General features: G+C 41.4%; 2 protein-coding genes across 2 annotated transcripts in view; one reads left to right on the top strand and one right to left on the bottom strand.

The window, feature by feature from the left end:
• LOC126377324 (NADPH oxidase 5) overlaps positions 1-22,379 on the bottom strand; it is a 96,334-nt gene that overhangs the window by 51,176 nt on the left and 22,779 nt on the right. The window lies entirely within an intron of this gene.
• Positions 5,927-7,221, top strand: LOC126377426 (uncharacterized). Its single transcript, XM_050025169.1, has 2 exons — positions 5,927-6,206; positions 6,962-7,221. Exons 1-2 carry the CDS (start codon positions 5,994-5,996, stop codon positions 7,085-7,087), a joined length of 339 nt encoding a protein of 112 aa, XP_049881126.1. The 5' UTR covers positions 5,927-5,993; the 3' UTR covers positions 7,088-7,221.

The following is a 22,379-nucleotide window of genomic DNA, read 5'->3' as shown; positions in this document are numbered from 1 at the left end:
TTTATATTAACCTTGCACTCTCCCTCGCTATTGGTCACCACAATTCCAAGTTGACAGGTGAGGTCAGACACGACCAATCCTGTCGCAGGCGCATATAGTGTGTATCTTTACATTACACAGTATTTATATATTAGTTTGATTAGCCATTGCACATATTTTAGGTACCTACATTGATTCGAAAATAGCCCAGGTTGATGATGAAAAATGGGGGGGGGGGGGGTGGGGTTGATGAACAGACTTATCAGCTTTCTCCTGTTCTTCTCACCAGGCCTGGTTTTTATTGACAGCACGAGCAGCAGCATACAATTATAAATACCGGGTGTTAGTGACATCGTGGTCAACACAACATAACAGCCTCCGTGGTCTAGTGGTTAGAGCGTAAGGCTCACAATCTGGATGTGCGGGTTCGATTCCCGATGGGGACATTGTCGAAATCACTTTGTGAGACTGTCCTTTGTTTGGTAAGGACTTTTCAGGCTTGCATCACCTGATTGTCCGAAAAAGTAAGATGATTCCGTGCTTCGGAGGGCACCGTAAGCCGTTGGTCGGCTATTAGCCGTAAAAACACCTCCACTAACCCGTATTGGAGTAGCGTGGTGGAGTATGCTCCATACCCCCTCCGGTTGATTGAGGGGAGGCCTGTGCACAGCAGTGGGACGTATATATATAATCTGTTTTTGTAGTGACATCGTAACGAATAATTTGAAGGATGATTCAGACTACGCAAAAGTATGGAACAGAAAATAATTTAAAAAAAACAGTAAAATTCTCATGTTCTGGATTCGATTATGTCGAAAGCAAAGATCAGTACTTATCGTACCCAACCCTACCTTGACCGATATGATCACATCATCGACACAAATCACACCATACTATAATTTACATGTATCAATAATTATACATGAACGAGTCCACGTAATATGCTCGTAAATCATGCGCTGGAGTGTAGAAAGATCTATGTTATTATAATGCGCGCGATCGAATTTGTATGAATTATGGCGTTACGCGTATAAACGAAAACTTAATAATATTTGAACTTTAATATTTCTACATGTAGGTACCTACTTGCCTACATAATAATCACGCCAGTGTCCCTATTGTGGGGGGCAGAGCGACAAATCACTATTTTTAACTTTAAGTATGTAGTACATATAAAAACATAAATTGCCGTCCCACTGCTGGGCACAGGCCTCCCCTCTATCAATCGCAGGGGGATGGAGCATACTCCACGACGCTGCTCCACTGCGGGTTGGTGGAGGAAACATTGTATTATACCAAGCAAAATATTACTTGTCTACCCCGATAGAGATAACAGGCGTGAGTTACGTCTGTCTAACTGTATGTCTGTTATAATTACAATCCTACCAAAGAAACATACACAAATCATAAATATGACCATAAAATTACTATGTACATTTAATTATCGAATGAAACCAGTTGAAATTGCTTTATTTCATTAAGTCCGCGGTATTAATATTAATCTAACGTGCGTGACGCGGCCCGCCTTACAGTCAGACTTGGTAATGGTATAACTTATCAATTTGACAGTCAGTTAAGTGCGTACCCTTGTGGTACTATGCTTTCCTCACTCGATTCTCACCTAGTCATGTGCTGATTTCTTAGGCAGCCCGAGGGGTTGGCTTCTGGGATCGCCAAAATCAACCAAGACTGGTCCACCATTGCCGCAAACTAAAACTTGTGGTGAGATTGCAGTCACATAAAACTCATACCGAGTAGTCGTAAACAACATTTATAAAAGATTTAAATACTTAGGTAAATTTCGCTCCCCGATACCGACCCCGCCGGCGTGGTCGACGATTTCCCTCATTCAGCGCTTATCGCTATCGACCCGCTAGGGTCGATTAATTCTTTCAAATATATTTCCTCTCAGACGACGCCCTGAGCCGAGGTTCGCGCCCAACTGGGCACCCTCAGGCACCCGGTCTTAAACGTTGTACCGGGTTCTCACCCGCAGCCGCTGCAGCCGGGACCAACGGCTTAACGTGCCTTCCGAAGCACGAAGGAGCTCCAGATGAAAACTTTTTTTTTTGTGGTCACCCATCCTATGACCGTCCTTTGCGAAAGTTACTTAACTTCAACAATCGCAGACCGAGTGCGTTTACCGCTGCGCCACAGAGCTCCTCGAATCTCCTGAAATCTATATGTAACTATAGATTTACCGGTCTAAGTAATATTAGTAGGTAAGTACTGAATATTCTAGATAAATGGCGCCAAGGTCGGTTTAATGTCGATACATAGATCGAAAGAATTTCACATGGACAGTAGCAGATCCCGCTGGATAAGCTGTGGTAGCTCAGTCGGTAGAACGCTTGCCTCTCGCTTTGAGGTCGCAGTTTCGAATCCAGCACAGGCCTAACATAACATAACAAATACTTTATTGCACAAACAGGAAAAAACAAAACACAAAACTAAAGAGAAATAGAAAGAGTACAATAGGCGGCCTTATTGCTAAGTAACAACCTTAACCAAAGACTGTCGAATTTTTTTTCGAATTCACGTTTGGATCATAAATGATTAGGTATCACGTGTTCAGCGGTGAAGTAAAACATGGTAAGGAAATCCACATTCCCGAGAAATACGTTTTCGGAGGTACGTGACCTAACCTGTATTGGGCTGGTTTTGCCTTCGCGGGTTGGCAGGTTAGACACGCGATCCTGTAAAAAAAACTGGTCATGTCAAATCTTCAGGTTAGGTAAGCGGACCTTGGGACAAACGGGATAATGCTAGGGGATGATGATTATCGTTTTATAACACACATTAAACATTTAGATGATTTTATTAATGTTTACTCTGAGCTTTTAAAATAATTTGTCAACAATTCTGTTACTAACTTTAGCATTATTTACTAACTACATAATCTTAAATTAAATACTAATCCTTTAATATCTATTTTAAGTTTTTTGTATTAACATTACGCCGCGCTGTCTACCTATACTGAATATGTATATTTATTTTATGTCATTGTTTTAAGACGAAATTTGTAGCTAACCCTATCACAGGCTTCGGTCTTTTTGGGTTGCTACTGTAACACTGCATTTTAAACAATTTATCGCGTAGACGCGCTCTCTTGGGTCTGTTTTGGGTGGTGGTGTAAATTAGCTATAAGAACTTTATTATAAATAATAATAATAACCGCTAGTACCACAGCAACTAGTCCAACACGGACATGCGTGGAGTTGCAATCTGCGTGTATACATTGCATTTAATTACGCTTAACTTACTGAAGCTTATTACTACTACCGGCTTGCACTTGTACTGGTTTACATACTTATAAATAGCTGTTGCCCAGGGTACAGTGCGCGTGAGTACCACGCCTGTACCCTCGAAGAAGTATGCACTCCTCGCCACCTATGTTTAAGTCCCACGTAACAGGGTGTGATAGCCTATTGCCATTAACCGAGCACAAATCCTCAACTCTGGTGTCAGGGTTATGATTGAGCTGCCAAAGGCACCTCTCATTGCTCATGTAACGATTACCCACTTACATCAGTAAATAGTAACCAGGACCGACGGCTTAACGTGCCTTCCGGATCACGGGTCATCTTACTTTCGGACAATCAGGTGATCTGTAATATCCTAACCAAACTAGGGATCACAAAGCGATTTTTGATGTTCCCACCGTGATTCGAACCCTGGGCTTCCGAATTGTGAGTCCAAGGCTCAACCACTGGACCACAGAGGCCTACTCATAGAGCATACTCCTTCACGGTTCTCCACTGCGGGTTGGTGTTTCTCTGTATACATTAATTATGCATGTTATCCAGTCTGTGGTAACGCAGAAACGATTGAGATGCAGTTTAAACTGTCATTCTCAGAGTAATGAGCAATTCTTAGTACCTTTTTGGGATAAAACTACGATTTCCTCAGAATATATTGACCATAAATCTTATTGTAAAGGCAAAAGGCTCTGGACTTCTAAACGTGGACGATATTAACTTTATTTAGAGTGCACACACAGATACAGAGTGTTAGTGACATCGTAACGAAAAGTTTAACGAATGATTCAGATAATGATTCTGAGTTGATATCATGTAGAATTTACCGTCGCAAAAGTATGAAACTGAAAATAATTAAAAAAGAAAACAAAAAAAATATGAATTTTGCGACAGGAAATTCCAAATGATATCAACTCGGAATAATGGTCTGGATCGTCCCCCTGAGTATTCGTTACGGTGTCACTAACACCAATACGTACGTAGTTGAAGGGATGAAGAGGGACGAAGGCTGCTTTTTGTCTCTTTATAAGTCCCGACTTCCCTAAAATGGGGGGTGGAATTTTGTCCCCTTCAGTATTCAGTGTCACTAACATCCATACCTACTTCTATGGCTATCTGTACGTACAGTCATGAGCAATATTATGTACCCACTTTAGGACTCTGTCGCACTGACATTTAGTGAGACTTCCAGTGCAATTTGTCAAATAACTTTATGTGACATGGTACCATAGTGTATGCATAGTGATGCTCGTGACCGTACTTGTACGGGGTGTAGGTAAGTGACATTGTAACGAATACTGAGGGGATTGATTCAGCTCATTATTCCGAGTTAATATCAAGTGGAATTTTTCATGTCAAAAGTACAGAATTGAGAATAGTTTAGAAAGACACAAAAAAACAACATGAATTTTGCGACGGAAAATTCCACTTGATATCAACTCAGAATAATGGTCTGAATCATCCCTATTAGTATTCGTTACGATGTCGCTAGCACAAGACTTAATTTTACGCGGTTACCTGCAATCGTGTTGTTGAAAGTATGCAGTTAATATCGACTGCACACGACTGATTATGAGCCCAAGCTCGAACCACTAGACTACAAAGGCTATTTACATACTATTACTGTCAACGAATTCCACGAAACTCATATCAAGGATAGTCCGAACTGTCGAAGTATAACTCCAGCGAATTAAAAAGACGTCTCTCTGGTAAGCTACGCAGTACTTTTGAATAGTGGTATCTATTTAATTCGTCCGAGTTATACTGACCGTCTCATTGCCTAATTTAATGAGGTAAATTGGCGTGTTTTCTCGTGTGTACGAGCCGGGAGTCGAAGTGGCAATCACTAAATGATGACGTCACTGACCTTACTCTGTGATACACTGATTGATAAACAAGACCATCTAGTAGTTAGTTCACATGCAGAAGGTCGTAAATTCGATTCCTGTTGGGTTTATATTTTGGTGGGAGGGAAATGAACATATTACATTGGTCTAACAGAAAGCTCGGTGAGGTGAGAGTACTTTTACTTCATCTTGCGATGGATGTACCTCTGACATTAGCTTATGTTATGTTTTCCCAAACATAACCCAAGTAAAACCAAACGACGAATATAATAATAATAATCAAAGCATCTATTAAGGAGAAGCATAATGAAGACTATAGAGAACCGGAGAGGAAATATGATTGGCCACCTGATACGACACGATTCATTTATGACAAACATCATAGATGGACAAATTGAAGGGAAGAGAGGAAGGGGTAGACCTAGGAGAATATTTATGAAACATTATAAAAGAGAAGGTGCAGGTCGTGTCGTATCAGGAGGTGAAGGTTTTGGCGGAGAGAAGAGAGGAATTGCGATTACTCCACTGGCAAGAGCGCAGCTCTTAAATAAAGAGAAAAGCATCTATATTATGTTAGTAAAGCAACAGAGATTTACAAACTATGTTAGTAGATTCAAAATATACTTAAGACTAATTTAGCAGTCGCCGTAGCTGAAATCGGCTGGATCACATCATAATCAAGACTATTTCATGTTCTCGACACAAAACAAGGAAAGTGCAATCAAGGAAAAAAAACAAACTACATGTAACACCAACTTAACACGATGAATCAGATGGTTTGACCTCTCTTCTCTCGCTCTAAATACACCCGTCTCTTTCTTCTACTGCCATCGGTATAAATCTTGGAATTACTTGTCAGTTATATCACAAACATCAACTCAAGCTACGCTTTTAAAGGAAACAAGTGAAAATGTATACTAAAATATTAATTCTTCTTGCTTTAATAGCAGTTGTGTATGGAAAAAGTGTCATAGTAGGGCAGACATACGACCATAGTGGAATTGTACGGAAAGTGTATGAGAAATCGTTGGAGAAAAATGCTATACCATTAGTGAAGCGAGAAGAGGAAGTCTTCTTTGAATATCCGATAGGAGACCAGAAGATAAAAGGAATTGCTATAAAGGTGAGTACACAGCTTAAGCACACAACTATATCCCAGGAGTGGTAGTCAAAGTTATTGCCATCGTATGATGAACTGAATGCCCCCGCCTTATCGAGCTTCCTGTTAGACCAACGTGATAGGTGGTGAGCCGTACCACCGTCGATAATGGTCGAGCCAACTGTATAACTACTATACTTTATCATCATCATCAGCCCATTAACGTCCCCACTGCTGGGGCACGGGCCTTCCCTATGGATGGATAGGGAGATCGGGCCTCAAACCACCACGCGGGCCCAGTGCGGATTGTTGGTTATTAACGACTGCTAATGCAGCCGGGACCAATGGCTTGACGTGCCTTCCGAAGCACGGAGGAGCTCGAGATGAAAACTTTTTTTTTTGTGGTCACCCATCCTATGACCGGCCTTTGCGAAAGTTGCTTTACTTCACCAATCGCAGACCGAGCGCGTTTACCGCTGCGCCACCGAGCTCCTCCTATACTTTATAACTGGATATATTTCTCATAAATTCTTCTGACTAGTGATGTTTAGGACATAGCCGTGGTCGCATGCCGTGGTAAACAAACTCTTAGGATAGATTGGCATACAACCACGGGTATTCTTAACATTACTATTTTTTGATCCCCTAACACACTAATTGCGAGATCTGTAATAAACCACGATAAAAAACAATAAAAATACCCCGGTACTGCTTCCGACTAAGCTTTAGTGTTATTGCTTTTTTAGTGCACTAAAGTGTATTTTTGTCTTTTTTTTAAGGATCTGGAGAACGGTCTGGCCGAGCCGTCGATCACCAGAGGAGGTCTCGGGTTCAACTTCGTCAACATTAAGCTGAAGAGCGAACGCGGCTCTGGATACAAGTTCCTTATTGAAATCTACGCGTAAATTATTGTCGAGTGTTCCTTCGATTACCGGTTGCATATAATAAGGAATAATGGTGGTTTCTGTCCTGTGTTAAATGTAATGCACCTGTCTGTCTGTGTCTGTGGTGTCCGGAAGTAATAAATCTTTCTTTCTTTCTTTCTTTCTTTCTTTCTTTCTTTCTTTCTTTCTTTCTTTCTTTCTTTCTTTCTTTCTTTCTTTCTTTCTTTCTTTCTTTCTTTCTTTCTTTCTTTCTTTCTTTCTTTCTTTCTTTCTTTCTTTCTTTCTTTCTTTCTTTCTTTCTTTCTTTCTTTCTTTCTTTCTTTATTTCTTTCTTTCTTTCTTTCTTTCTTAACGTGTAGAACGGCGCCGCTCCCCTCCAGCGGCTGAGCTAGGTTTCCCTCCCCCGTCCTCCCCATCCTTTGATCTTACGTTAATTTACAATCGTATGAGCGTCATAATTCACACACACACAGATGCGCGTGTACGGTCACGAACATTAATATGTATACACTTTGGTACCATGTCACATTAACTTTTTTAACAAATTGAAATGTCTCACTAAATGTCAAATATGTTAGTGCGACAGAGTCCTAAAGTGGGTACATTATATTGCTCATGACTGTACATGTAGGGTCGGTTCGTGTTTTGTTATTTATGTAACGACTAGCTTTTGCCCGCGACTTCGTCCGCGTGGCTTGTTATAGAAGAGAGATCTTTGTGTGTATGGGAGTGCATATGAAATTTCAAGCATCTAACCTATGCAGTTTAGATTTTTTCATACAAATGTTTTTTCGCGGCAACTTCCGTTCCCGTGGGAATTTTGCAATATACTGTTGCCTTGCAACTAAGCTTTAAGTTAACTAAGGTACCTGCATGCCAAATTTCAAGCGTCTATCTTAAGTGGTTTAAATTTTCATACAAAAGGATTTTTCCGCTAATTCCCGTTCCCGTGGGAATTCCTTTCTTAGTGCACCTCTACGGTACCTAGGCTACGTCTCTTCCAATCAAGTGCCTACGTTTTGCCGTTTAGGCTGTGCATTGATATGTCAGTCAGTCAGTTTCTCCTTTTATATATTTACATTTTGTAGAGTTGTTTTTTTTTCTTATAAATTGCGACAGTGAATGTATGCTATACGCGTATATTTCACTTTCCCCAAAAACAGTGGCGGCCCTAGCAAAATATTAAGTTGGTTCCAGACCTCAAAGTGGCACCCCTCAGCCCCTTAAAATACAACATTTTTCGATTAGTTTACGGCCACCGAAATTTACCTACTTATTTAATTTTTTTATAAATGTTTCCGGCCACCCGGTGCGAGTTTTATGTGGCCGCAATCTAACCCGATGAAGTTTTAGTTTCCGGGTGGACCACTCTTGGTTGATCACCCCCTCTTATTTCGGCCTATTTAAATCGGAAAAAAAAATAGTACATAATAACAAAATAGTACATAACAAAATAGTACGTATAATACGTATAAAAATAATAATAATAAACAGAATGTAAATCCACGACAGGCTTCGTTGGTACCAACATTCATATTCAAAATAAAAAAAGGCAAAGCATATTCAAATCATACATAATAAAATCCGCACAAGCTTCGTCAAAAACCGAAAACTTATTTAAATCTTTTATAAATGTTGCCAGCCACCCGGTACGAGTTTTATGTGGCTGCAATCTAACCCGATGAAGTTTTAGTTCCCCCTCGCCCCTATTTTGGCACCCGTGGCACACCTCGCACCACCCTAGGGCTGCCACTGACACAAAAAGTGACAGAACAAATGCAGTATAAAGTTATCGCAAAAGCAAATCTCGTCTATAATTTCCGATTCCGAGGCAAATCTACAAACAAATAAGTAATTAATGGTAATAAAGTTATTAGTATGAGTAGAGTTCGTTTTATTTGAACAAGGTTAAGCACAGGATACATTAAGCATCGTACGAGGAAGATACCGCATCGGAAAACCTGACTAACTATTTGTCGGAACCGTTTGAACAAGTCATCACCAGACAAACCACAAAAGGATATCACTACGTTCTTAATGTTCGTCCTCAACATAACATAACATAAATAACCTATACGTCCCACTGCTGGGCACAGGCCTCCTCTCAATCAACCGAAGAGGGTATGGAGCATACTCCACCACGCTGCTCCACTGCGGGTTGGTGGAGGTGTTTTTACGGCTAATAGCCGGGACCAACGGCTTAACGTGCCCTCCGAACCGTCCGTCCGTTCGTCCTCAACAACGCTTTCTTTTTTTAGATGGTATATATTTATTAATTTATTTATAAAGGTACATACAACATTGCTGTGTAACCCAATGCGCTGTATGACGAGAAAACAATATAAATCAATCACTCAATCACTTTGTGATCCCTAGTTTGGTTAGGAAGGAAGTACAACAAAAGGCATAAGGAACGGTTGAGTAACCATCCAAATCCCTTAGCAACTATGCTGTTGGAAGCTAGCAACAGGGTGAAGAGGCTCAAAAGGCAGGATGTTCTTGGGCGCTGAGTACTATGGAAGATGGTGGCATTGGTTGCTTTACTTCTAACTAATCAATTCACACACCAAATCTGATTAAAGTCTTGCGACTGATTGCAGATATTTAAAGGAAAAAAAAAAAAAAGTTTGGTTAGGACATTACAGGCTGATCACCTGCTGGGTCTGCATGACGCAGCGCGATTTATATTGAACGCTTCGACCAATAGCCATTTGACGTCCATCTACGTAGATAGCATTCGTATCGTTTATTGGTCCAAGCGCTCGATATAATTCGCGCCACGCGCGGCGCGGTCGTCATGCAGACCTGGCTGATTGTCCAAAAAGTAAGATAATTCGTGCTTCGGAAGGCACGTTAAGCCGTTGGTCCCGGTTACTACGTACTTATGTAAGTACGTAGTCGTTACATGAGCCATGTCAGGGGTCTTTGGCGGCTAAATAATAACCCTGACACCAGGGTTGAACGGGTTGGTAATCCACCTCAACCCACAAACCCACGCGTTAGAAGAAGAACAAAAAGCAAAATAAGATAATAAATAACTTGAAAAACACTTAAAATTTAAATAATTTATAAAATTAATTTCCCGTACTCTTACTAGCATATATAGTCATCATCATCATCAGCCCATTAACGTCCCCACTGCTGGGGCACGGGTCTTCTCTATGAATAGATAGGGAGATCGGGCCTTAAACCATCACGCGGGCCCAGTGCAGATTGATGGTTATATTAACGACTGCTAATGCAGCCGGGACCAACGGCTTAACGTGCCTTCCGAAGCACGGAGGAGCTCGAGATGTTTTATTTTTTTTGTCAACCCATCCTCCTTTGCGAAAGTTGCTTAACTTCAACAATCGTAGACCGAGCGCGATTACCGCTGCGCCACCGAGCTCCTCATATATACGTATAGTACTAAGCCTTTATCTTATTTATAGTAAATAATGCCTAATTATAGTTTCTGGCCCACACCTTCATGGCCCATACATCATGACTTTGACAAGACAATGAAATGCTATCAATAATCATATATTTAAATATCATACTTCTGCAGTGGCCATTGATGAAACTAACATGCACAACTTCGGTTATTTTTATTTTATTCTAACAACTACAATACTTACTTAACGTCCCCACTGCTGGGGCACGGGCCTTTCCTATGGATGGATAGGGAGATCGGGCCTTAAACCACCACGCGGGTCCAGTGCGGATTGGTGGTTATTAACGACTGCTAATGCAGCCGGGACCAACGGCTTAACGTGCCTTCCGAAGCACGGAGGAGCTCGATATGAAAATTTTTTTTGTGGTCAGTCATCCTATGACCGGCCTTTGCCTTCGGTGGTGCAGCGGTAAACGCGCTCGGTCTGCGATTGTTGAAGTTAAGCAACTTTCGCAAAGGCCGGTCATAGGATGGGTGACCACAAAAAAAATAAAAGTTTTCATCTCGAGCTTCGTGCTTCGGAAGGCACGTTAAGTTGTTGGTCCCGGCTGCATTAGCAGTCGTTAATAACCATTAATCCGCACTGGACCCGCGTGATGGTTTAAGGCCCGATCTCCCTATCCATCCATAGGGAAGGCCCGTGCCCCAGCAGTGGGGACGTTAATGGGCTGGTGATGATGATGACTCTCTTTGGTCCTGTAGTAAACCGGCTTACTTCACAAACGGGCAGCGCCGGTTCAAACCCCGGTACTGGACTTCCACCAATGAGTTATAAAAAGTTATAGAATGTGTGCTGTAAAATTAAGGAGCGACTGAAAAACAGCGTCTGTTTGTCTGGAAATATACACAATGCTGAGTTCGTCACCTTTTCTCTCTCTCTCTCTCTCTCTCTCTCTCTTTCTCTCTGTACGTATAAACCTCACTTCCCCCAAAAAGTGACAGAAAAAAATAGTGTAGCGCTATCCCAAAGGAAACGCCCGCTTATTTTTCTGAGGGTGGTAGATGACCAGCCCTGTGCCTGTATTATGGTCATCATATTAAAAAAGATAACCTCTGTTTGTATTTACGATATGTTCGGAAAGATTAAGCAGGGGGGCTAAAATGGCCACCTCGAAGCAATTCATCTAAGAAAGCAATATTACAATTTGACATTTGCGCATATAAAAGTAAGTGCGCAATGCAAACAAATGTCAAATAGAAATATTGCTTTCATAGATGAATTGCTTCGATGGCCACATCTCAACCCCCCAGTTCTATGTTTTTATTCGTTCCCAGTCGAGCAAAGAAAATTCTATTCCAACCACAAAAAGGTGTAACCCCACTGAAGTGACGCCCGTATCTTACGGTCCTTGATATAGATCTACTTTCTAACGCAATAATATATCTGATACGCAAAGCTCAATGCAGTCAGGTCGTTTGTCAAAATATCCATTCAAATGGTAATGAGTGAATGAGTGACTGATTGATCGCTGTTCCGGTTACGACATCGCAACAGTGTGAGTGTGCCTTTATCACTTTTGAAATTGAGTAATTACCTTTTATTTACTTTTATATCACGCCAGTAACATGCAGCCTGTGTTTTAAAAAAAAAATTGAGTGTATAAAACAGTGGCACAGCCTCCGTGGTGTAGTGGTTAGAGCGTTAGGCTCACGATGTGGAGGTCTGGGTTCGATTCCCGATGGGGAAATATCACAAAAATTACTATGTGATCCCTAGTTTGGTGAGGACATTACAGGCTGATCACCTGATTGTCCCAAAGTAAGATGATCCGTGCTTCGGAAGGCACGGTAAGCCGTTGGTCACGGTTACTGATGTAAGTAAGTAGTCGTTACATTAGGCATGTCAGGGGCCTTTGGCAGCTCAATAGTAAACCTGACACCAGGGTTGATGAGGTGAGTAGTCCACCTCACAACCCACATGAGAGAAGAAGAAGAAGGTTAGGGTGAATATGCGTTTGTTATAAGAAGAATAGAAAAGAAGATATCTTGGATAGGAAGAAAGAGGTTTTAACCCATCTGACACTTATAGAGATAACAGAAACATGTCTATGATATTACTTTTAGGCAACATAATATTTTATAGTTCTTCAAAGGATTTTTAAGCTATTAATAAACTTATACTTACACTGAAATATAATATAAAGTTGTTATTGTAAATGAGTTCTAAATGCCAACAATAAAGCGAATTCCGGTTGTAGACAGATGCTGCTTATGTGTTAAGGATTTGAAACTAGCCACTTATCTGATCAGTATATATTCCATGGTAAGTTACATCCATTATTATTAGTTAGCCTGAATTGTCCCACTGCTTGGCAAAGGCCTCCCCTCTGAGCTTCCAATCCTGCCTGTCCTGAGCGATCTCTCTCCAATACGTCTGTCTGTCCGTCTCCAGGTCGTCTCTCCATCGCTTCCTGGGTCTGCTTCTGCCTCTGCATCCAAGAGGTGTCTACTCCGTGACAACTTTTGCCCACCTATCATGTTGCATTCGGCAAACATGACCGGTCCACTCCCACTTTAATTTTGCAGCTTTTTTGCTCACGTCCGCTATGCGAGGCTTTGAGCGCAAGATGGTGTTTCTAACACAATCCTGTCTCTTCACTAATTATAATATATTTCATAAATAACTATCACGTGCTCAGCGCTGAAGGAAAACATCGTGAGGAAACTTGGGACCTAATCTATTTTGGGTTGGTTTTTCCTTCGCGGGTTGGAAGGTGAGACAGGCAGTCGCTTCTGTACAAAACCAGGCCTGTCAAATCTTCAGGTTAGGCAAGAGAAATGATAAAAAATATTGTATGCACGTTATAGTTTTTAAAATGACTATTTTTGTCTGTTTCAGTTTGATGGTTTAACGTTCTCAGTAGGTTATGTTCCTATATGTAAGGATTTGCATTCTAAAGGTGCATTAGGCACAACAGTGCGTACCTTAGGAACCTTCAATCATGTTGCTGGTCTGGCTCTGTTTGGTATCTCCATAGCTTTAATTATTACAACTTGGCAAGTGAGTTTTTTATTCTTATATAAATATTATGATGTCTAAAGCTCGGTGAGGTGTAGGTACATAGTTCTTCTTGCGATGGATGTACCTCTAATTACCCCAATTGGGATATAGTCGTGAGTTTATCTGTAAGGGATGAGCTGAGTCTAAAGCTATCAGAAGACAGCTTGCAGTAACTTTTAAGAAATAGCTGACCTCGTTTTTAATTATTTGGGTTTAAAGCCTTAGCATTTCCATCAGCGAAATGTCTTTGTTGGCAAGTCTTTGGCGCAGTAGTATTGTGTCATAACACCCAGAGGTCAAGTGTAGGGTCTTGAGGGTAAACTTACGAACGTGAGCGACCCCAACTTAAAGCTTACTTTATGTAAAAAAGCTTATTATGAAATAATAACTAACTATATAATAAAAACGCTGTGTTTATCAAAACTTATAAGCACTGTATTACAAGAAACTTTCATGTAAAATTTTATTTTCTTTTGCTTGATTTGATTAGGGTTTGTTCTCACTAGTTCGATTCATTAGTTCGATCGTCGAACTAGCCAAACATTCTCACTAGTTCGACGATCGAATCAAAGGTTGAGAACAAAGGTTGATTAGACCCCCCAATATTTTACAAGCGGACTCAACGGCCTCCGTGGTCCGGTGGTTGAGCGTTACACTCACGATCCGGAGGACTCGGGTTCGAATCCCGGTGGGGAAATATCACAAAAATCACTTTCTAATCCCTAGTTTGGTTAGGACATCAAGCTGATTACCTGATTGTCTGAAAGTAAGATGATCCGTCCTTCGGAAGGCACGTTAAGCCGTTGGTCCCGGTTACTAATTACTGATGTAAGTAAGTAGCCGTTACATGGGCCATGTCAGGGGCCTTTGGCGGCTCAATAGTAACCCTGATACTAGGGTTGATGAGCTTGGTAATCCACCTCTCAACTCACACGTGAGAAGTAGTAGCGGACTCTATTCCAGGCCAGGCCAATAACGACAGTCTACGTGATAACAGCATTGATAGCCAGGTTCCTAGTACTGCTGTTTCATCTGCTATCAGCGTTGTACATACTGACGGAAGATATCGAATGCGAATTCAGAAGTGAAGGAATGACCGTTATAGCCGTGTTTATAAATAACATAGTTTTGTACGGCATTATTCAGGGGTTGAGTGAGTATTTAGTACCTATTATTTTGACCATAGATTAAAGAATAACTGGGGAGACAAATGGGGAGCGCTGAAGGCTCTCACGCGGTACAACGTTTAAGACAACAGGCCTGAGGGTACCCAGTTGGACGCGAACCTCTGCTCAGGGCGTTTTCTGAGAGGAAAAAAAATATTTAAAAGAATTAATCGACCCTAGTGGGTCGATAGCGATGAGCGCTGATTGAGGGAAGTCGTCGACCACGCCGGCGGGGTCGGTGTCGGGGTCCTGAAGTGTTTGGTGTCGCGAGCTGATTGGCTGCCTCTTTGGCTCGAAAGAATAACAAATACTGCGTTAAGAATAGAACGGCAACTCTCCGCTCCAAACCCAGCTCGGCGCTCGACACGAATGAGGGACTTTCCAGGAAAGAAGACAGGAAATTCCACTTGATATCAACTCAAAATCATGGTCTGAATCGTCCCGTGGAAGGCCCGTGCCCCAGCAGTGGGGACGTTAATGGGCTGATGATTATGAAGGTAACAATGCTTTATTACAGTTGCCGTGTATTTCGCGATAGTAGTGAACTCTTACGGAATAAAGTTGGAGCGGGCAGCGTCGCTGGCCAGGTTGCCACGTGCAGGTACTGCCCCCTCGGTGGCGCGGGTTCACCTTAAGTCCCCCAGCCACACTTCCATGCCCCCGAGATCGCCGAGTCCACCGAATATACCACCACCGAGTCCCACAGGTCTACTTGTATTTTTGTTTTAGTATTTAGATTTCTTGTTGACAGATAGCCTCCATGGTTTAATGGTTAGAGCGTTAGGCTCACGATCTGAAGGTCCAGGTTCGATGCCCGGTGGGGACTTTGACGAAATCACTTTGTGAGACTGTCCTTTGTTTGCTGAGGATATTGCAGCCTTGAAACACCTGATTACACCGTTGGTCTGGGCTGTAAGTTGTAAAGCACCTCTACCAACCGGTACTCGAGCAGCGTAGTGGAGTATGCTCCGTATCAAATTGAAATAGCACACTGTGACGTCACAGAAAAACAATGTCGGACTTATTTATACGTTTTTCATAATTAAAATTCATAAATAAGTTAAATAGAAAAAAGAAAATGTTTTTCGTTAGGTTTAGGTCTATCTTTAAATCAGAATTTCGTAATTTATCTTGAACTTAGTACACCACCCAAGGTCGCCTTACAATCATACATACATAACATAAACAGCCTATATACATCCCACTGCTGGGCACACACCTCCCCTCAATCAACCGGGGGTATGGGGGTATGGAGCATACTCCACCACGCTGCTCCAATGCGGGTTGGTGAAGGTGTTTTTGTTTACGGCTAATAGCCGGGACCAACGGCTTAACGTGCCCTCCGAAGCACGGAATCATCTTACTTTTTCGGACAATCAGGTGATTCCTGCCTGAAAAGTCCTTATCATATAAAGGACAGTCTCAGAAAGTGATTTCGACAATGTCCCCATCGGGAATCGAACCCGGACCTCCAGTTGGTGAGCCTAACGCTCTAACCACTAGACCACAGAGGCTGTTATACAATCATACTAATGTTTATATTTCTTCGCAGGTCCTCCAAGTCCAACGTATCCAATCCTTCCTGACACATCGAGCTCTCCCACTGCAGACAGACCAGTGGAACCGAAGAAATAAACATAAAATAATTTAAAAAACTGTTAAGTGAAAACTTTTTAGAACGCAAGAAATGGTTTAAAAATATTTTTTTTATATATCTAGTTTTATTTTAAAACAGCAGCTGATGGCTCGACCGTAACCGTTTCGACAACGAGCTTTATCAACCAAGCTATCAACATTATAATCTCACAAACCTTTTGTAAATCGTGACCTTGGTTCTAGATCATTGCAACACGGATCACGATCATATGTGACATAAATCATATAGATCATGACATAGTAATCACGCAGTATAATGCGACGGAGGTCGGCGCAAGAGCAATGCGAGCTTAGGCGATACAACTGCATTATGTCGCAGCCTGATTGTATAATCCGCTGTTTTACATTACGGCTAGCCGTTTTTAAAAGCGTTTTTGTAATTTGCCGGGTCAAAAATTAGGCGGATTGTTATTGCAGCACGTTCTATAATAATTTTTATGGATAAAATGTTATGAACTCTTATAATCGGACAAAAAAAATGTGAAGAATTTTTTTTAAAGGTGCCCACCCGTAGAAAAACCATTCTGAAGGAAAAAACAACGTAAGTAGATTAATTTGATTATACCTACAACCGTACAATAATTATAAGGAACGGTAACTCTCCGCGGCGTGTTTTTGTGTGGCATGTCTGGGGATGTTTTAGAAAGGCCAGGGGGGTTAAAATGGCGACATGGAAGCAATTCGTCTAAGAAAGCAATGTTGCAATTTGACATTTGCGCATATGAAAGTATGTGCGCCATTTTAACCCCCATGGTCAATGATATTCTAAGCCGGCGGGCATGATGAGAATGGAAAAAGCGAAAGTGGTGTGTCAGGATCGTAGTAAGGGGAATTCCATGGTCTCTACCTACCCCAACAGGAAATGAGCGTGATATGTATGTATGTACAGTCATGAGCAATATAATATACCCACTTTAGGACTCTGTCGCACTAACATATTTGACATTTAGTGCGACTTACAGTTCAATTTGTCAAAAAGTTAATGTGACATGGTACCAAAATGTATACATATTAATGCTCGTGACCGTATGTCTGGGGTGTGCTACAAATTGCACGTCCATCCCGGGGTGAAGAAAAACCTGCAACCACTCCTTGTATTGGTATATTAGTGAGTCCAAACATGGAGAAATGTATCACCCATTCTCCCAGTACCGGCGCGGCGTACGCAGTTATGTGCCGTTACTGGGAATATTCCCAAAAAAATATTTAAGTATAAAAACTCTTTAATAGTAAACACACTGGCAACTACGGTTGTTTGGCGTTAGTATTAAAGTGTACATGTATGTAATTTAGTCTATAAATAAATAAAAACAAATTGTCGTTTCTTGTACTCTAGGCTTATCTGTCTAAAGGTCGTTAATAAAGTTCAAATTCAAATTCAAAAATATATTCTTCTTCTATCGTGTGGGTTGTGAGGTGAATTACCAAACTCATCAACCCTGGTGTCAGGGTTACAGTTGAGCCGCCAAAGGCCCCTGACATGACTCATACAACGACTACGTACTTAAAATAAAAATAAAAAATAAAATAAAATAATGTTTATTGGCAACAAACAAGATACAATCAGCTAGAGGCTGATGCCTTCTTTTAAGCTAATAGGGCCTGTGTTAGAAGGCACCGCTCTTCCAAAGTAGGTAACAATAACATTTTATGCTTTTATTTTATTGTTCTACCATGCTTATACATTATTACTATAATTTACATACATGCAAAGGAGGGATGTGCCTGTGTGTGTGTGTGTGTGTGTGTGCGTGCGTGCGTGCGTGCGTGCGTGCGTGCGTGCGTGCGTGCGTGCGTGCGTGCGTGCATGCGTGCGTGCGTGCGTGCGTGCGTGCGTGCGTGTGTGTGTGTGTGTACTTACATCAGTAAGTAGTAACCGGGACCAACGGCTTAACGTGCCTTCCGAAGCACGGATCGTCTTACTGTCGGACAATCAGGTGATCAGCCTGTAATGTCCTAACCAAACTAGGGACCACAAAGTAGTTTTAGTGATAAATGTCCCCACCGGGAATCGAACCCGGGACCTCCGGATCGTGAGCCCAACGCTCAACCACTGGACCATGGAGGTCGTTAATTAAAAAAAATTCTCGTTAAAAAAATATATTAATTTAGCAGGTAACATAGTTATTCAATAAACAAAGTGTATCTATCTACCATTCATCATTTCATTAATCATCAAGAAAAAAAAAACGTAAGACATGGCTGTATGGGCATAGTGCCCTTTGCCTTACCCTTCGGGGAAAACGGAAACAAAAAAAAAATTATCGCGAACATTCTCAAAGTAGAAACATTCTCCTGAAAGGCACAGCACTGGGCGTACGTACCCATTCTACCTAACCATGCGGACAATTTCTAACGCACCTACCCACGCTATAACCCTTTCAATACTACATTGATCTAAATACTTTCCTCTCATTACTCTGCCAAATACGTATGTGTCGTGGCGCGATCGTTTAACATTCTTTAAAGTGTTAATGTGTTAGGGTTCTGTAATTAATCGTTTGAAACCATTATTACTTGTAGTATTTTTGATTGTAATCTAATGTTTTAGTATCTAAGGATGTTTTGATACTTACTCGTGCTTAGAGAAACTCACATAGAGTAAATTGATTCGATAAAATGCGGCAGCGTGTTAACACGCACGTCCTGTAGGACCCTGCACGGTAACCGCGCCGCGCACGGCCCGAATTATATCGAGGCCTTCGACCAATAGCCGTTTGACGTCCACCTACGTAGATAGCATTCGTATCGTTTATTGGTCGAAGCGCTCAATATAATTCGCGCCGCGCGCGGCGCGGTTGTCATGCAGGCTCGGCTGGCTTGCTTTCTTATCCATTTTTCTTCTTCTTATCGTGTGGGTTGTGAGGTGGAATACCAGCCTCATCAACCCTGGTGTCAGGATTATTATTGAGCCGCCAAATGCCCCTGACATGGCCCATGTTGCTTATCCATTGTATATACTAATGTCTAATAGTTTTTTTTTGTTTTTTTTTAAATTGTTGTCTCTCTCTTTGTTATTTCATTGCTTGTGTGAATTGTGTATATGCCTGTAAAGGCAAAATTAAGTGAGACGTTGCAATTATAACAGCAACAATTATTTATAACTGTAAGTACCTACATTTATACACAATAGAAATCTTTATCTTGTCAAGGGCTGCGGGTTGAAATCTCGTCCTAATCGAACCTTTTCGATTTAGTTTCTTCTTTATTTTAGCTTTGAACCCCGGTACCGGACTTACACCAATGAGTTATTAATTAACTGAAATGCAGTTTTCACTAACACAGTTGACTCGACCGATATTGACTCACCAGCTATCACGTTGGTCTAACAGAAAGCTCGGTGAGTTGTGACGTAAGAGCCTAATACCTACTGAAGTAAGAGGCGCCCACCCCTGCGACATGGAAGCGCCGAACAAAAATTGCCCCGGGCAGTGGAGGGCAGAGAAGATGACTTTGTCCCCCTTGGGGCAGGGTTAATGGTCTTGTATGACACCAAGACCAAAAAGGCTTATGATATGTTATTTTAGTTTATTATGTCTGTATTAAAAACTCGGTGTCCATGTCTGTCAGCAGAAGTATTTTTTAATTAAATTAAAATTGTAGTAAGTCTCTTGTTTCCTCTCATTACTCTGTGTATGTGTATCAATACGTGATTTCTTTTTGAATGAGACTTAGTTATTTACCGGTTATTACTGTCTAGGGTTGGCAAAAATACTTACTGGGGAAGACTGAAATAGTGCTGGTATTCTTCTTTTATCAGTCTAACAGAAAGCTCGGTCAGGTGTGGGTACTTAGTTTATAAAATAACAATAAGCTCATGACTATATGCCAATTGGGGTAGTCAGTGGTAATTCAAATTCAAAAATATCTATATTCAGTACGTAATATAGTTACACTTTGAATCGGTATTTTTTACATAACGAACGTCGCATCCGCCTAAAACTACTGCAGCTTCTCAACCTGTATAGCCGGGGAAAAGAAACTGCAAGAAAAACCTCGGTAAACCCATCGTAAGATGAACTAAGTACCCACACTTCACCGAGCTTTCTGTTAGACCAACGTGATAGGTGGTGAGCCGTATCGCCGTCGACATTTAATGACATTTATTTAAATCTGTACAACAATCAATTTCATAATAGGACCTTTGTATTTTTTTTTTTTTAAACATTTTTGGAGAAGGTGCTGTCTCTCTCTCATATTGACACTTTTATATTTTAAATTTTATAAATTTTGCATGATTTATGTAATTTAAATGCACGGTAAACTATATTTTTTTGTAACATCTGTCACACTGCATTTATGGCAAATAAGAATCTTATCTTATCTTATCTGAGAAAAAAAAAGCAATGTTCTAGTGAAAACTGCACTTAAGATAATTTAATAACTCATTGGTGCAAGTCCAGTACCGGGATTCAAACCGGCCCAGTGAACCACAGGACCGCAGTGTTATATAACCAGCAACCCTATAGAACCGGGTGGTTCATCCTGACAGTGCGCAACCGCACACCTTCTTGACTTTTTGTCGCGCGATTCACCGGAAGACGTAATTAGGGCCTTTTACGACGATACAGACAAAAACAACCTTACTTTATATATATGGGCTGGTAATTGGCTGCCTATTCCGAGTGTGGCAGAAAAAATAGAAGCCCGCGAGAATCGGATCATTCATCTCAGCACGAGTGGAGGAAACGATTTAGTTTTACGAGTAACTTTGACACTTTGTAGTGTTGGACAGTAAAGCGTGATTGATAGTTTTTGAGAGTTGGGTTTACAATTCGGAGGTTCCGGGTTCGACTCCCTGTTCTTCTTCTATCGTATGGGTTGTGTGGTGGATTACCAACCTCATCAAACCTGGTATCACGATTATTATTGAACCGCCGAAGGCCCCTGCCCTGGCTCAAGTACGACTACTTATTTAATACATCAGTAAGTAGTTATTAACCGGGACTAACAGATTTACCAGCTGATCGTTTGATTATCCGAAAGTAAGATGATCCGTGATTCGGAAAGCATGTTTAGCCGTACGTTCCGGGCTACTAGCCCAAACAAGTTCACCTGCCCGCAGTAGAGCAGCGTGGTAGAGTATGCTCCAGATCACCCTCTGGTTGAATGAGGGGTGGTCTGTGGGGACGTTTATAGACTGTTTATGTTTATGTGTAAGGGCGCTGCAAGAAGGTCTCTTTTGCGCTCTTGTCGGTGGAGTAATCGCCATTCCTATCTTCTTCCCGCCAAATTCTTCACCTCTTGATACGACAGAACTGCACCTTCCCTTTTATTTGAGAATTGAAGGGAAAACCAGCCCAATACAGGGCTATATATACTGGGTACATATATACTGTTGATACCTTGTAAAATGTAACACCCATTGTACACAGTTAGACAATAAACGATTATCTTATCTTAATACAGGTTAGGTCACATAGCTCCGAAAATGCATTTCTCGGAAATGTGGGTTTCCTCAAGATGTTTTCCTTCACCGCTGCGCACTGTACCTTCGTTTTATCTTTCACCTACTAAGTGCAATGTGCTAGACTAACATGTCCCATACACCCGTCTTTTAACTTAAACGACAGTTCAAAGCCTAGATTTTAATTAGGCACTCTAACTTATAAGTATAGGCTAGTGACCGCAAAGAATAAATCGCATGGTTTTATGTTTTTGAAAATTAATTATGATATGCAGATAATATAAATATAGGGCCATGGTAGCCCTGTTGGTATAACGCTTGCCTCTCACTTTGAGGTCGCAGGTTCGAATCCAAGCATAGGCCTAAACCAAAGATTGTCGAATTTCTTTTCGAATTCATATTTGGATCATAAATGTTTATCACGTGCTCAGTGGTGAAGAAAAACATGGTGAGGCAACCCACATTCCCGAGACATGCATTTTCGGAAGTATGTGACCTAACCTGTATTAGGCTGGCTTTCCCTTCGCGGGTTGGAAGGTCAGACAGGCAGTCGCTTCTGTAAAAAACCGGACCTGTCGAATCTTCAGGTTAGGTAAGCGGACCCTGTGAAAAAGGGGATGATGCTAGGAAGATGGTGATGACTTAGAATG

This window comes from Pectinophora gossypiella, chromosome 23, assembly GCF_024362695.1.
Source record: "Pectinophora gossypiella chromosome 23, ilPecGoss1.1, whole genome shotgun sequence".
In the NCBI taxonomy this organism is placed as follows: Eukaryota; Metazoa; Arthropoda; class Insecta; order Lepidoptera; family Gelechiidae; genus Pectinophora; species Pectinophora gossypiella.
The sequence above is the reverse complement of the archived record's forward strand: the minus strand, read 5'-3'. Positions and strand labels throughout refer to the sequence as shown.

What these genes read in the sequence shown, in the direction of transcription:
- LOC126377426 (XM_050025169.1), top strand. Translation starts at nt 5,994, where the DNA reads ATGTATACTAAAATATTAATTCTTCTTGCTTTAATAGCAGTTGTGTAT. An exon ending in TAAAAGGAATTGCTATAAAG is followed by an intron (nt 6,207 to 6,961) that starts GTGAGTACACAG and finishes CTTTTTTTTAAG; the next exon opens with GATCTGGAGAACGGTCTGGC.